The following is a 15,863-nucleotide window of genomic DNA, read 5'->3' on the forward strand; positions in this document are numbered from 1 at the left end:
CAGCACTGGCCCCGGGGCTCCCCCTCGGAGGACCAGGCCTGCGGCCCTGCCAGGCCGGCCACGGGGACGGGGACAGCGCCCTCCGAAGGCCCAGGCGGTCAGGGTGTCCGGGTGTGGAGTAGAGCATTGCCGCCAAGTTAAACTGGTAGAAACCAGAACTGCACCAGCTGCGGCCGGGAGGCCTCCGGCGGACCCTGTCACTGACGCAGAAGCACACAGTTCCCGGGAGTAAGGCCACTTGTATGTCCGTTAGAGGAACGGGAGGCGGGGTCACCCTCGGGCCCCACAGAGGCCGCCGCCAGGGCAGGCCCCCGGCACTCGCACCTGGGCAGTCGATTGTGACTCGCGAATAATTTCGGATTTTGAAAAATAAATATAAATAAATATATTCCAGACACTGTTAATGGAAAAGAGAAAACTTCCCAGGTGTAAAGATGCCAAAACACCCACAGAGAAGACCAAGAAGCCCTGTGGCGAGGACAGGGAATGGGGCCTGGGCCCAGCAGCGCAGGAGGCGACCGGAGGCACTTCGGGGGTCCTGGGTGCGAGGGGCCTGAGGGGCAGGCCGGCCTGGGCGGGGGCGGGGGAGGCCTTGCCTCTGCGGTGGGGAAGGCACCAGTCGGGGGTATTACTTAGTTAAGAGGTTAATGGTGTTGCCAGAACAGAAAAAGAGCAGCAGCCCCGGGTGGGAAGAGCCCGCGACCGACCGGGGGACAGAGAGGGCGGCCCGTCCCCACAAGCCGGGGCCACTCTGGGCTCCTAGGACCGTCCACCCGCCACTGAGGACGGCCCCTCCTCCTCCTCCTCTGCCCGAGTCCTGGGAGAAACGGGGTCACCAGCCTCCCATCGTGCATCGCGAGAAGCCGTCACTGCCTGCTCCCCGGGAAGGGTGTGAGGTGACGCGGCCTCGGCTCCAGCTCCCCGCGGGCTGTCCGCGCTGGCAGAGTCCACGGCGCGGGCTCAGCTGGCCCAGGACTTGCGGTCCTCGGGGTTCCTGGGGCTCCTGTCCACCCGCAGTCCCTCGGTGCCCTCGGCCTTGGCCAGAGCCGCCGTCAGGGAGGCCAGGTTGGTGGCGGAGCCGGAGAGGGTGCTGCTCCTGCGGGGTTCGGGGGCGCCCTGCAGCCGGAGCCCCGCGCTGCGCCGCCGGGCCGCACCCGTCGCCCTGCGCACCCGGGCCGGCCTCACCAGCAGCCCGTAGCCAGGGTTGCACTTGAAGTACTGCTTCCCTCCGATGGAGCCGTCGTTCTTACCTGAGGGAGAGGAAGAGGAGATGGAGAGATGGCTCCGCACAGCGCACGGCCCCACGGCCCGACCCGCGGGACCGCACAGGCGCCCGCCACCTAACAAGTGCGCTCGGAGGGACACCGAGGCCTCAGCTGATGTGCTAGCCCAGCCCGCGCTACCCCACCCCCCTCCGGGCACAGGCTGTTTTCAATCTAGATGGAATATGTGAATGTTTCCTGAACCTATAGATGAGTAAAAATGCTTTGAGGTGAAGGGTGAGAACACAGCAGGGGGGGTGGGGGGGGTGGACCTGAACAAAGCGACCAGCCTGACCCCCAAAGGTGACGGATGGGTGGAGAACACGATCTTTGTAGCAAAAACGATCACGCATTTTCTGCACTCACTGTCTGCACACCCTAACCTGCCCTCTCTCTTTACCACCCGCCTCACACGCCACCACCAACTCCCCAGGCCCACAAGGATCACCTCCCACTCTGGCCACTGTCACCACTGGGCTCCTGGGTCACACTCCCACCTCCCTCTCACCGGCTCCTCCCGGTGCTCCCCAGGGCCTGGGGCTGGGCCCCTCCCCCCTGCACACTGAGGCCTCTGAGCTGCGCCTCCAGACCCAGTGGCCCCCTGACATCTGGTCTCCACTGGACGCTACCGGGCACCTCCAGCTCCACCTGCCCAACAGAACTCTGCTTCCCCCTGCCCTGCGCCCGCCCTGCTCTCAGGCTCTCCCACGGGCATGACCTGGCCTCGGCCACACTCAGGTGTCACCTGGCTCCTTTCTGCCCCGACATTCCACCACCCTCAGTCCTGGGCTTCCGGACTCCATCCCGGCCTGGACACCTGCACAGCCTCCTACGTGGCTTTCCCGTTCCTGCTCTTCATCCCAAGTCTATTCTCCAAAAAAAAAGTCGTCTTTTTAAACCCTTCAATTCTTTACCCTTCGTGAACTGGCCGCCCCACCACTCCAGTCTCCTCGGCCGGTCTTTGGGGTGCCCCTCAAATGCCGCGAGCTGGTTCCTGTGCGGAGCTTGTGCCCGAGCTGCCTTTGGCCTGTCGCTGCACACCCCCGCCCGCAACTTCCTCCTTTGCATCACTCATGCCTTCGCTCCCCTCAGTATGAAAATGTCCCACACCCACCATCGTCCATCTGCTTAGCCCATTTTTATTTTCCTCACAGCACTTATTACCATCAGATTTTATTGACTTGTTTGATAATTATCTCCCTCTGAAAGAAAAGTCCAGTAAAACCAGGCACTTTGTTCTGCTCAGAATCCAGGACAGTAGGTGCCTAATATTTATTTGTGGGATGAATTCATCTATTTGCTAATCTCCCTTTAATTCTTAATTTAATTGCAAATACAAACTTCTTTCCCAATTCCTGTTTGCATTTCAGCAGAAATGGAATTTAAAAAATATTCCAGCCTGTGCTACAATAATCTTCTAGAACCACTTCCAATTTGTGATAGTCTTTGCCAAATTAAAGACAGTGAGTGACTTCATAGCTGAGCTGAGGGGCCCAGAGACAGAGTCAGTGTGGGGCAGGCCTGGGTGTCACAGAGCAAAGCACCCCAACTCTCCCTCTGTCCCCCCCCCCCCAGGAGAGCTTTCTCTTTTCCACTCATCAGCCCCACCCACAGGCGACACACCGCTCTCCTAAACCCATCAGGGCAGCGCCCAGCCCTCACCCAGGGAAGGGGCTGCCCGCCCCGCCCCCGCGCACACTGCTGGGGGAGGGAGCACGGAGGTCAGCCTGGCTGTCCCCGACGTGCTAAACGCAGTTAATGCCGGGATCTGCTCGAGAGAAATGAAAGCGGTCCACACAAAACTGAAACACGAGTATTCCCAGCAGGAGTATTCACACAAAAACAACCAGTGGAAACAACCCAAATGTCTACCAACCCGCAAGTGAACACAATGAGGCCATCCATACAACGGGATGCTCTCCGGCCCGGAAAGGAGTCACACACTCCGCTGGGTTAGCCTTGGAAACACTGTCCGGTGAGATCAGCCGGACACAGATGTCCACATTTTGTGGGATTCCACTTACATGCAAGCCCAGACTTAAAACGTTTTGTATGTGGGAAGTAGATGAATGGTTACCTAGGGTTGGGGGGAGGGGAGAGCGTGTCTTGATAGACATGCAGCTGTTTGGGGGTGATGAACCTATTCTAAAGTTAGATGATGGAAATGGGTACACACCTTGGTAAGTATACTAAGAACCACTGAACTGTACACTGCAAACAAGTGGGTTTGATGGGGTATAAATTGTCTCACAATAGAGACGTTTTAATAAAACACTCGAAGAACAAATTGCATCCTTAAATCCGGCCCTGTGTTTCCGAGAGCAAGGATCCCCCGCTGTGAGCTGGGCCACTGTGGCCTGCAGCGGGTCTTCCATCACCGTGTCACCTGGTCCCAGCTGTGGGCCCTGGGGCCCTGGGTGTCCGAGACCCCCTGGGTCCACAGGGCTCAGGAGTGTGACCTGAGCCAGCACGGCAGGTGCAGCTCCTGTTACAGTTCAGCGGCAAGTGCTTCTGTGACTAAGGAAATCATGGCATTTAAATTCATTACCACATTTATAGTAGCTTTCAATCAATATCTTGGGTTTTTGAGAAACTCTAATAAAAAGAGAACCTGACTCTTAAAATGCTTTGGGAAAGCTTATCTAGGAAAAAAATGCCTCATTTTAAAAAGGGGTGACTCCAGAAGCTCAGAAGTCAAATGATGTGCTAAGGGCAAAAAGCCAGCTTCTGGCAGGGCAGGAGCAGGAGCAGGGGCAGGGGCAGGGGCAAGGGCAGGGGAGGGGCAGGGGCAGGGGAGGGGTAGGGGGAGGGGCAGGAGCAGGGGCAAGGGCGGGGCAGGGGCAGGGGCAGGGGCAGGGGAAGGGCAGGGCAGGGCAGAATGGCCCCAGTGCTCTGGGCGTCCTGACAAGCAGCACTCACCTGAGGGTAAGTCGAGCTCCACTCCGACCCACGTCCCCTCCTGGAAGTCGGTGGGCCCGATGTATCTCACGACGCCCCCTTTGTTGGCGCCCACGGTGACATACTCTCCCTCTCGGAGCCACTCTGGGACTTCACTGGCTTCCTCGGAATCAGAGGACACTTCCAGCTTCTCCAGGGTCTGACCTCCAGAGCTGCCATCGCCGGGCCCTCCTGCGGCCCGCGGGTCCTCCTCGCTGGGGCAGCCGGGGTCCCCGCCCAGCATGCGCGTGAAGGACTTCAGCTCCGAGGTCCGCACCTTGCGGATTCTGAACGGGGAGGCTGGAGCAGGCGACTGAGACAGCAGGTCAGGCGCCAGCTGTGGTTTGGAGACCCCCGGCTCTGAGCTGGTGGCCGGCCGGGCCTGGGCCTTGGGTCCTCCTAGCGGCTTGCTGGCAGGGGAACTGTCGCCCCCGCTCTGCGGGCTGGGAGACTCCTGGGGGGCGGAAGGGGGCAGATGAGCTGGCGAAGTGCCTGCTTCTTCATCCTGCCTCTCTGAGGACGCTGCTCCCTGGGCCGGGGCCCCATTGTCACCGTCACGCCGCGGAGTCTGCTTTGCTGGGACAGGTAGTGACAGAAGGCTGGTCCGTCCCGCCGGCAAGGCAGGGCGGGCGCTGTCAGCTCCAGGGGCAGCACTCGGACACAGGGGCTCGGTCTCCGGGCCGGCCTGGCAGGGGACAGGAGGGGGCGAGCCGGGCGTCTGCCCACCCGCCTGGGCGGCAGCATCCAGGCCAGGGGCGAAGGCCTCCGACAGCGTGGCGGTGGAGACACTGTGAGAGAAGTACCCGCTGGAGGCCTCGCTCACGGGGCTGGGCGGCCCGTCCTGCACTTCGGGGACCTGGGTGTTGGTGGCCGCGCACTGCGGCGAAGGCACCTCAGTGGGTTTGTCGTGCGTCTTCACCGCGGGGGCAGTCTGCACTGTCACGTCGGGGGCCACACTCACCGCTGTGCTCTCTCGGGGAGCCTGAAGCAGGAAAGGGGAAGTGTATCTGGTTAGCCGAGCACCTCCACAGGGCTGGGGTGGGCTGCGAGGTCAGTGGGAGCCTCCCAGCGCTGATGGAGAAAGGGGGTGCTGCGGGGTAGGGGGGCAGCCTGGCTGCAGCATCAGCTCCACCCCTCACCTCCTGTGACCCGAGGGCCCTGCTGTGCTCTGAATGCGCTGAGAGCCCAGTGAACACCCTGGGGCCTGCTCCCCCCCCCCCCCCCCCCCCCCCCCCCGCCTCACCTTCTATATCGAGATTCTGAGATGCCTGTGATCCTGTGATTTATAATAAATAGGTATTTGGTCTTCGGCCCTGTTTCTGGCACAGAGCTCTTGCTAAAACCCTTAGAATTCTCTAAGTGACAAGAGGGATAAAGGTGTCTTGATATTCAGAACCAGCCCCTTGCAACAACTCCTGAGTTTATGTTAATAAAGTGACTTTTAGGAATCCCCTGAGGACGGGGGCTGGTTGCCAGGGGAACCAAGCATGCTTAGAGGGTTGCAGCTCTCAGGTCCCACCTTGATTTCTGGGGAGCAGAAAGGGGCTAGAGGCTGAACCAATTGCCAATTACCAATGGCCAGTGATTTAACCAGCCATCCCTATGTAATGAAACCTCCATAAAAACCCAAAAGGACCGTTTTGGCGAGTTTCGGGGATGGTGAGCACACGGAGGTGTGAGGTGTGTTGTGCTCAGAGAGTGTGGAAGCTTTGCACCCTTCCCCATACCCTGTCCCCCGCTTCTCTTCCATCTGGCTGTTCCTGAGTTATACCCTTCTATAATAAACTGGTAACCAGTAAGTAAAACTGAATCTTACTTACAAAATTTCTCTGAATTTTGTGGGCAGCTCTAGCTAATTAATCAAACCCAAGGAGGGGTCCTAGGAACCTCAATTTACAGCTAGACAGTCGGAAGTGCAGCTGACAACCTGGACGCGAGACTGGAGCCGAAGGGGAGGGCCGCCCTGTGGGACTGAGGCTTTAGCCTGGGGAGCTGCCGCTACCAGATGGAGCTGAGCCCTCGACACCCCGCTGGTGTGGGCAACGACACAGACGGGACTGCCCGGGGGATGGGTGTGGTACAAGGCAGGCACGGCCTCACCACAGAGCGTGGCACACAGTAGGTGCACACCAAAATCTCCATCCCCTCATCCTCCCAGCGGGAGTCCCCCGCCTCCCTGAACCCAGGCGAGGAACTTCGCTCCCATGGAAACAGAAGCCCTGCCTCCGACTTCCCAGCGCGTCTGAAGGAATCACGAGAGGCCAGGAGAACCCTTTTCCTGCAAAGTGGAGCAGATGATGTCACTGCAGGACCTGAAAGGCTTCAGCTCAGGAAGGGCTCTAGGCCTGCTCTGGCTGAAAGGAGTGGAGGGAGACAGAGGCTGCCTGTAGGTGCGCCCTCTCCCTGAGCGCCCCCCTCCCCCAGAGGCCGCCTTTCAGGCTGCTGCCGAAGGCTGGTCCCATGTCACAGTCAGGAGGCCCTCGGCTCCCAGGAGACACCAGCCCGGAGGAGCGTGAGGACGGAGCCGGAGCGGCCTCTCCCTCTCACACCTAGCCGCTCTGGCGCGACTCACACAAAGAAAGCCCCATCTCGGGGAATGACGAGGCCACTGCTCACCGGAACTCGGCTGTTTCTGAGGGGCCCGCAGGGTGTTCTCGGGGATAGCTTAAGTCACCTGAAGAAGGTGGCAGGTTATCTTTCCATTCCCAGTTCACAATGACAGGGTAAAGGAGACGGCAGGAATGGGGATGGGGTCGGGGCGGTGGAGAGGGTGCTGCTCACAGAAAAGAAATATGTTTTCCAATATTTACGGAAAGATTATTTATCTTACAGGAATGGCCATTTTCCATTTGAAATACAGGATTTATTTGAACGAGGAAACAGCTGAGATCTATAAGTCTCTTACAGTCACTTGGCTTAACTCAGCAGTTTGATAAATCACGCGTTTCCACGTGGCTCGTCATTTATATTCCTGTCTCCAGAGGCCCTCCTTTCCCCACAAGGCACACTCTCGGGGTACGAAATTAACGGCACCTCCTGAGATTAACAGCCCATTTTTGTGATGGATCTCTAGGCTGCAAAATTTACTAAATCCGATAGATCAATAACTGTCACCAGCATAAATACTCTAAAAGATTAGGCAATCCTTCAATCACTTTTCTTTTGCAACTTATACATGTTTTATTTATCCTTTTCTCTTTTATTTTTAACCTCACTGGCCAGGCAGGGAAGAATACAGGCACAAAGCACCCGGGTCTAGAGTGTGAGCAATCGCTGGCCCTGAGGGAGCCCCTCACTGCCCGACCGACCGACCGCTGTCTGCCCAGGGCCAGCAGGTCCTGTCCTGAGGAGGTGACACTAGGGACAGGGCCCTTGATCTCCCTGGTGTTACCCTATTTGCTTCCACACGAATTCTTTGAGGTAGGCCCAAAGTAGCGCCACGTTCATTTACAGCACGGCCCAGAGAGGCAGAGCGCGCACCCAGAGCCACCAGTGAGTGAAGCACCGGGGCTCGGGGTCAGACCCTCAGCCACAGCGAGAGACCGACAGGCGGAGGGGCGCTGATTGCTGCTTTCCTTCCCGCTGGCGGCCGGCAGCCTCTCCTTCCGTCCGCACCGCAGGCAGCCGCTCCCACTTGACTGGAGCTGATGTGAGTGGAAACCCGCCTGCCATCTTTGGGCCTTAGCCTCACCGGGGACATTTCTGGAGGCTGCCACTAAAGCCTCGGCTTGAGAAGCACGTGAGGAGCAGCAGGGCTGCCCGAGCGAGCGGCAGAGGCGGTGCCCCGCCAGGTGCCCCGCCAGCAGGGGACTCGTTCCCACTGGGTCCCATTGGCCTCGCGGCCCAGTCCTGCCTCGGCAGCATGACAAGCATTATCCACGGGAGGGGCCGTGATGTATCTATAGTTAAACTCATGATGCCAAGGGCACTGGCTGGAAGGGCCTTTTAGAAAGGAGTGGATTCATGAGGTCTGAATTTCCTTTCCAATTATTTGGCTTTTGCTGTTGTTTTAATAAATAAAATTTTCCTATGAAGAGATGGCATTTCCTGAGAGTGAGCGCACAGTGGGAGAAAATAGACCTGCTATTCATAAGGCGAGAAGTGCTGTTCATCTGCGGGAGATCATAAGAGGCCGCTCCCTCCCAGCTTAGCATTCGTCTTTTCACGCTGATCCGCGGATCAGAACGAAATGCAAAACTGAGAATTAAGCACACACTTAGAATAAGGAGGTTGCTCTGTTTATAGAACTCGCCTCGCCTGGCGGTGGGCTATTAAAGCAGCAGACGACAGCAGCAGCTAAGCACCTCAAAGTTTAGCAATCATATGATTAACAAGTTGGAAATAGCAAGTGTAACAGGAAAACAGAGAGGGAGAAGACAGCGGCCTATATTGTGGCTAATGATCAAAATGGGAATGCTAGAATAAAGCAACCACAGTGTGGCCTCAACACTCACAGCATCGGGCCACCCACCAGCCAGGTGCCCCCCAGCCCGCTGACTCACCTCCGCCACCCTGGGCGTCCTGGGGTCCGGGAGGGCGGGCTGCACCATGATGCGGGGCACCGGCTGAGGAAACAAGTGGACGGGCGGGCGTGAGAGATCAAGAAGAGAACAGACAGCCAGAGAGCGTTCCCACTGCACACACAGCAGAGCCCGCCGGGAATTCCAACAAGTCACGGCCAACCAGGCCTGCCTAGTGCTAGGGGCGCCACTGTCTCCACAGACATGGAAGAAATAAGGAGCAGAACCAGCAGCTCCCCGCCCCCATCTAGCAACACGAGACAGAGGCTGACACCAGTAATGCACGCGATGGCTCAGACGCGGCTCCCCTCCCGTCCTTACACACGGGCTGTGTCCGTACACATCCGCGTCTCAGGACTCTGGGGAGAAGTTACTGGGACAGGAAAGACCAGGAGAGGCTACAGTAGGAGGTGGCACTCAAACCAAGCCTCGGTGGCCCGGGAAACTCACCGAGTAAAAGGAAGCTGGTGAGCAGCCACAGGATGTGAGGCGCAGGGAAGCCAGGCCGGAGCACAGCTCTGGGCATAGACAGAGCAGGAGAGGTAGAGGGAGAGCGGCTTCAGTATGAAACTAACCTCATCGGGTAACTGGTAGGGCCGCCACGGTGCCTGAGCAGAGTGCAGAGGTTGAGGACAAGGATCTGGTGGTGGAAGGCAAACTGGCTGGAGAAATATTTAAAGACTAAAGTAGGCAAATCCCTAATGAGACTCCAGCAACAGAGCAGGTGTGAGTGACTGGGGCCTGAATAAGAGGTGCAAGCAACATCTCAAGAAAGGGCTTCGGAACTTGTGGGCATGCCATTCAAGTGGCATTAAAGGAAAAGAATGAAGAAATAACTCACACCAGGACCAGGAAAGGGGGTGTCAGAGGAAGGAGATGAGTCAGAAACTCACTTAGTAGCGGCTGGGACTGCGGAGGGCAGGTGACTGTCTCCAAGAACCAGGAATCCACCGCTTCTGCCTTCTTCCCTCAACAAAGCCGCTCCCCTCCCAGGTCCCCCATGCAGGAGTCGGGACCTTGGAATGCCCAGTTCTAAGAGGGCCCCATCCTGGCAGAACAAACTCGGGGTCCTAGTCCTCCCTCACAAGAGAAGTGAAAGTTGAAGTTGGTTCGCGGGCAGTATGAGTGTCCAGAAGAAAAGCAGATGGTCACTGACCTACTGATTCCATATCCTTCCATCTCCCTTCTTGCCCCGAGCACTCAGGTCCTCCCCGTGGTGTCTGAGGGTCCTATGCTGCGGACTCTCCCTGGACAGAGTCTGAGGACACTAAGGCTGGGCGGCCAAAGTCTTGCTTCCTACTGGGCAGGCCAACCTCTTGGAACAAAATGGCTCAGTGAGGGTGGGGGTGGCCTGAGCTCACAGCACCAAGTCACCGCTTCCTGCAAAGGATACTAAGTAGCCCTCAGGCCTTGGGGCTGGTTGGGGAGAAAAGTGCTAGAGGGAGCCATTCTGCTGGAGGTAAGATTTGAGAAGAGGCACAGAGCAGAGGCGATGGAGTGGGAACTGGCAGGAGACAAGGCTCAGCAGATGGAAGCACCCAGGGACAAGAAGGAAACACACTTCACCTGCAGACACGGGAGCTCCTGGGCTGCAGGCCAGGGACCAGAGTCAGAGTTGTGTGTAAGAAAGACCCTGGGGGTGGCAACGGGATGGACGAGGGAGGACGCCCTGGTGGCAGCAACGGCACAAGGAGGGCCTCCAGCCTCTCCCTCAACTCCCAGGGCACATAACCCTTCCCTCTCCCAAAGCCCCGCCTGTCCACCCCCACAGGAGTCTCCGTCCCTCCTCTGCTGCCAGCAGCTTCCCATGGAGTGTGTCCAAGCACCTCCCCTCCCCCACACAGCCCTCCGCTGCCGGGCCGCTCTCTTAGGCTCACGGTCCCCATGTTATCTGAAGTCTCCCACAAGTGGGAAGGTGTTCAGAGCGTATTTCTTAGTACACGTAGAGAAAACATTTCTTAAGTTTGAACTCCAAAATACTTTCATTCTTTCGTTAGATCTTATTTAAAACAGATGAGATTAGGATGAAACATTCCCCCTTAATGTATAAAAATGCTACCAATGATGGAACGTAAGCACTGGGATGAAATCTCTTCTAAGATGATGTAACTCCTGCCCTCCCAAATGAAGCATAGAAACATAATTTACACTTTTCTTTATGACTCAGAGTAATTACAAAATTCCAGTAAACGCTTAAAAAATATTAGCTGAATGAAATGAATTACAGGACCAGAGGGCTCTGACACGATGCAGGGACCCGGAGGACCACCGGGGCTCCCGGTGCCCTGACTCCGGGGCTTCAGGCTGCGAGGCTGAGAGCCTCACGTCTGCCCTCACGGGTTTCCTGTCGCCGTCACTCACGCTCAGTGGCCACTTCCTAATCAGGCAGCATGTTTCATAAAGATGCCAGCGACCCCCATTCAGAAAAAAATGTGAACCAGAACAAGAATGACTGAAACGGCTAAAAACGATGTCAAAACTTAGGTCAGATCAGGTCTGAGTGGGTCAGGAGCATTATGACAATACATGGAGCACACCCACTCCTCCCATCCATGCACCAGCAGCTTGGGGTGCCTCCCTCCAGGGGGTGCTAGGCAGTGGTGTCTGCCAGATTCCAGCTCTGGACAAGCGGGGTCACAGAAAGATTCTTCTCCAGCAGAAGATGTCTGACGGGGCAATGCTCGTGAGAGAGGGGTACGGACACATGAGACTGGCCACGTGCCCTTTCTTATCGAAGCTGGGTGACAGGTACAGAGATTCACCACAGGACCCTCTCTACTCGTCCATGTCAAGTGTCCCCATAACACCGCCCTACGTGAAGGTGACGGGCTGTGAGTCACTGTAAACTTCCGTTTAACAAGGACGTGGCAGTCCCACCATGACCAGGCGTTAGTTGCAATGACACCGTGGAGAACACGGAGATCAGAAAGGCACGGGCTTTGCTCTCCACAGACTGGCAGGCTCATTGTGGGAAGGACATGTATGTAAGTAAAATGTCAAGAAACAGGACAGATATTAAAATGGACTTTTTGAAAGCAAGGGTTCAGACACGGAACCGGCCTCGCACACCTTCGCGAGGCTGATTTTACTCTGAGGCAGGCCTTGAACACTGAGTGCCATTTCCCAGGGCAGGGACACTTTGGACATGAAGATGGCGTGACCAGGTCAGGATGGAAAAGACCCACCTTGTGTCTGATGTGTGCCCTCTACTCACATCTCTGCCCTGGGAAAAGCGACTCGTCATAGGTCTTGGGGGAAGAGAGAAGGATCTAGACTAGCCAGCACTGAGCAGAGGGAAGGAAGGCAGGGGCCGTGTGGAGAGGCCTTGCGAGCACATGGTTGATTTCCACAGGCACGAAAGAGTAACCAAAGGCTCCTGAATGAGATGGGCATAAGAGCTATGCCTGAGGAAGATGAATCCTTAAATAGGGGAGATACGAAATGTGGGGAAATCAACGAAGAAGTTGCTTTAATGGTTTGGTGGAGAGAGCCTGAATTTGTATAGTAAGAGGAAAAGAAAATAGAAATAAAAATTTAGATATATAAAGAAGATTGTTGAATACTTGAAAACAGTTGGCTAAAGGTGGAGGAAACAGAGTCAAAGATGATGCACAGGAAGTTGGTGACAGTGAAATTAGCAGAAATTAGAAATTAGTTTCTAAGCTCTTCCTGGCTTGTTGTGCGTGTGTGCACGCATGCAGGGGTGGGCAGTACTTAGCCTTCTATTTTTGGAAATGGCCTGTGATTAATTCAGCAACCTTATTAAGGGCACCAAAAATACCTACAAAGTATACTGAAATCTACAGTGTGCCATTTGTCCTTCACACATAACAGCTCAAATTTCCAAATGTGTATTGTTTGCATTTTAATGCTATTTTGCATATCCCCTGTGCAGGCAGTTGCCTCCTATTTCAGGAGCTCAAAACATTTCGGATCATAAGCTCATTAATCCTTACGACACATCTGGTAACTATTAATAAAAATGACTGCAAAGTATTTTGAGCTATAAATATTAAGGAGAAGTCCCATGAGGCCAGTGAATATAAGTATAATTATCTACATTTCACAGCAAGAAATCAAGGCTCAGAGATATTTACCTAATGGTTAAATGCAGTCGGGTAGCCCAGTGAGTTAGTGACAGAGATGGAAAAGGACTGAGTTTTAAGCACCAGGTAAACTCGCAATCATGCTGTCCACTGGGCATTACTAAAACTTAACCAATGGGTAGGTTACAGGCAAAAGAATTGCTTAGAAATATTCCAGGGGAAAGATGATAATCACTTCTCTTATCCTATCTCGTCATTTTTAACTCTGGCTTTCACAGGCCAAATGAATGAAAATAGAGATTAGCTCAGAATTTCATAATGAGGCATAAAAACTATTTTGGAGACACCTTTGCCTAGAAGAACAGTTTTAGCTCCTTGGCATGACATGAAAGACCCTCACCTCTCTGTGAGGTTGCAGCCCTTCCAGGCTTGTTGTGCTAACCCACTCTGAACTCCCTAAATACTCCGCTTTGCAAGAGATTTCTCTCACTGTTCCTCCCCTAGAGAGTCATGTTCCACCTGGTGGATACCTATTTGTTTTTAAGTCTCAGCTCAAGCACGACCTACTTTTCCTGGAACTGTAGGTAGAAATGCCCACTGCCTTTGGTGAGTCACCCAGACATACACATATTGCAGCATCTGTAACATCAATCCATTTATGTTTATGTCTCTAAGGGACTCCTCGAAACCCAGCTCTCTGAAGGGCAGGATTATGGCCCATTCATTTCTGTATCCCCACACATAAAACAGACACTTAATGCTTGTTGAATGAATAAATAAGTAAGTGAATAAATAAATCAGTGATGGGCAACCTTTTGAGCTTGGTGTGTCAAACTTCGCCAAAAAAATGAGCATAACTCAGGTAGTGTGTCACTTTGAGGAAAAAACATTATTTCGCGATATTTATAGTTTAAATAACATAAATGTATAATTGTTATATATAACTGTATTTAATAAACCTCAGCGGCCGCGTGTCATCAGAAATGGCTACGTGTGTCAGTGACACACGTGTCATAGGTTCGCCATCACTGAAATAAATCATTTAGGTGCCACAAAGAGGCTGAACTGTACAGTTACAAAGAATTTGGACAAGAACAGACATCCTGAAATTTGGGCATAGGTGTACATAGAGGGGAGAAGAAATACCAATTGAAGCCAAAAATAATCACTTGTTCAAAAACACAAACTTTCTGACACAATTTTTTGTTTGAAAATGAACCTTTCCTAATAATCACCCCTTCTCTTGAATTTGACAAAGTTTTAAATGTCATTTTCTAATGGTTCCTAAGTTAATATGATTCTCTAAGTTTTTTTTTTAATATATTTTATTGATTTTTTACAGGGAGGAAGGGAGATAGTTAGAAACATTGATCAGCTGCCTCCTGCACACCCCCCACTGGGGATGTGCTCGCAACCAAGGTATGTGCCCTTGACCGGAATCGAACCTGGGACCCTTCAGTCCACAGGCTGACGCTCTATCCACTGAGCCAAACCGGTTTCGGCTAAGTTTTTTTTAAATATATTTTTTTATTGATTCCAGAGAGGAAGGGAGTGGGAAAGAGGGATAGAAACATCAATGATAAGAGAGAATCATTGATCGACTGCCTCCTGCAGGCCCCACACTGGGGATCAAGCCCGCAACTTGGGCATGTGCCCTGATCAGTAATTGAACCATAGGTTAATAGGTCGACGCTCAACCACTGAGCCATTATACCCAGGCTGGGCTATAAGCACATTTTTAAACCATCAACAATGATATCTGATCTAAAAAAATCTGAAGTTTCTACTTGTATTTAGCAGTCGCAAAGCCATTCAGGATTTATTAATTCCATTTTCTTTCAAACAAAGAACCTTAGGTTTTATTAATTTATCATTCATAAATATGCTCCAGGTGCCTACTATGTTCTAAAGATTGTGCCAGGAGCTGGGGATACACAGTATGAGCAGAGCCAAACACAGTCCCCATGCTCCTCAAAAATAGGCACTCGGGGTCTAACACCTGATATTGCTATTTAATTACACAAACAACTAAAAGGTCCATTTCTTCCATCAACAAGTAAACTATTTTATCAGTGGATAAAAGTGAATCAGACCATCCAAACAGACTTTTTATTTCACTATAAAATATGTGCATTATTAGTTCAAGTTACTAGAGGTACTACATAGAGAAAAATTTAAATACTAATATTTCTGGAATTGTCAGAAAAGATACAGCTTCTTATTTTTAGAATTTAGCTAGTTTACTTTTGAAACTTCTACATGATAATTGTTAAAACTTATTTAAATATTTATATGAAAAAATAATTTGTATTTTTAAAAAAGAGAATTTAATATTTACTTCATCCAAAATAATGGTTGTTTTTCAAATGTCTATGAAGGATGAAGGATGTTTACTTAAAACACAGAATATTTGTTTAATCTCAAAAGGTAAAAATAGGGTTTAAATCTAGCCTGTTACCAGCTTGGTATGCCATATCAGCTAAGGATGGTTTTTATTTGAAATTGTTGAATAAAAGAATATTTTGTGATGTAAATTACATGAAATTCAAATTGCAGTGTTCTAAATAAAGTTTTATTGGAACACAACCACTCATTTGTTTAGTATTGTCTATGGCCAGTACCAATAGAGACTGCATGGCCTGCAAAGCTAAAATAACACTATCTGGCCCTTTACCAAAAAAATGTTGCCAATCCCTGACCCACAGAATCACACAAGAAAGAGCACACGATGCCAGTTTCTGAAAAATGACAGCCAGACTGAGGTCTCTTCAATGGACTTCTGTACTGCCTCAGGAACTTTCTTATTTTTTTTCTTTTTCAGATCGGCTATTAACCCTGATTCTGAAGTCAACTTTGTCAGTATCGGTATTCTGGGGCAAAGACAGAGAGCAACATATTATAATTTTGGAAAACTGAAACAGAGATAAGCATCTCCTACCATCAGATAGAGTGCCTAAGAATTCATCCCTAGAGCAACTGAAGGAAAAGCACTTGCCTTGACTTCCGCAAGCCTGAAGGCCTGTGCAAACTTCCCTGTTAACTCAAGAGCAGTGAATGTAGCATACCATATCCAAATGCATTTATGTGTAGCACTAAAT

The 15,863-nt window shown here is 52.5% G+C and overlaps 1 protein-coding gene across 2 annotated transcripts in view; it reads right to left on the bottom strand.

Moving 5' to 3' along the window:
* Positions 1–959: 959 nt before the first annotated feature.
* Positions 960–15,863, bottom strand: part of KIF13B (kinesin family member 13B) — a 205,586-nt gene continuing 190,682 nt past the window's right edge. The window contains exons 38-40 of one of the 2 annotated variants that reach the window (XM_079772492.1): positions 8,702–8,764; positions 4,182–5,181; positions 960–1,250 (exon numbers count right to left, since the gene is read on the bottom strand). In XM_079772492.1, coding sequence (XP_079628618.1) covers positions 961–1,250; positions 4,182–5,181; positions 8,702–8,764 — 1,353 coding nt within the window. In that variant the 3' untranslated portion in view covers position 960. The remainder of the gene's footprint in view (positions 1,251–4,181; positions 5,182–8,701; positions 8,765–15,863) is intronic. The other variant, XM_079772493.1, reaches the window with a different exon arrangement.

The sequence above is a fragment of the Cnephaeus nilssonii genome, assembly GCF_951640355.1.
Source record: "Cnephaeus nilssonii genome assembly, chromosome: 5".
NCBI lineage: Eukaryota > Metazoa > Chordata > Mammalia > Chiroptera > Vespertilionidae > Cnephaeus > Cnephaeus nilssonii.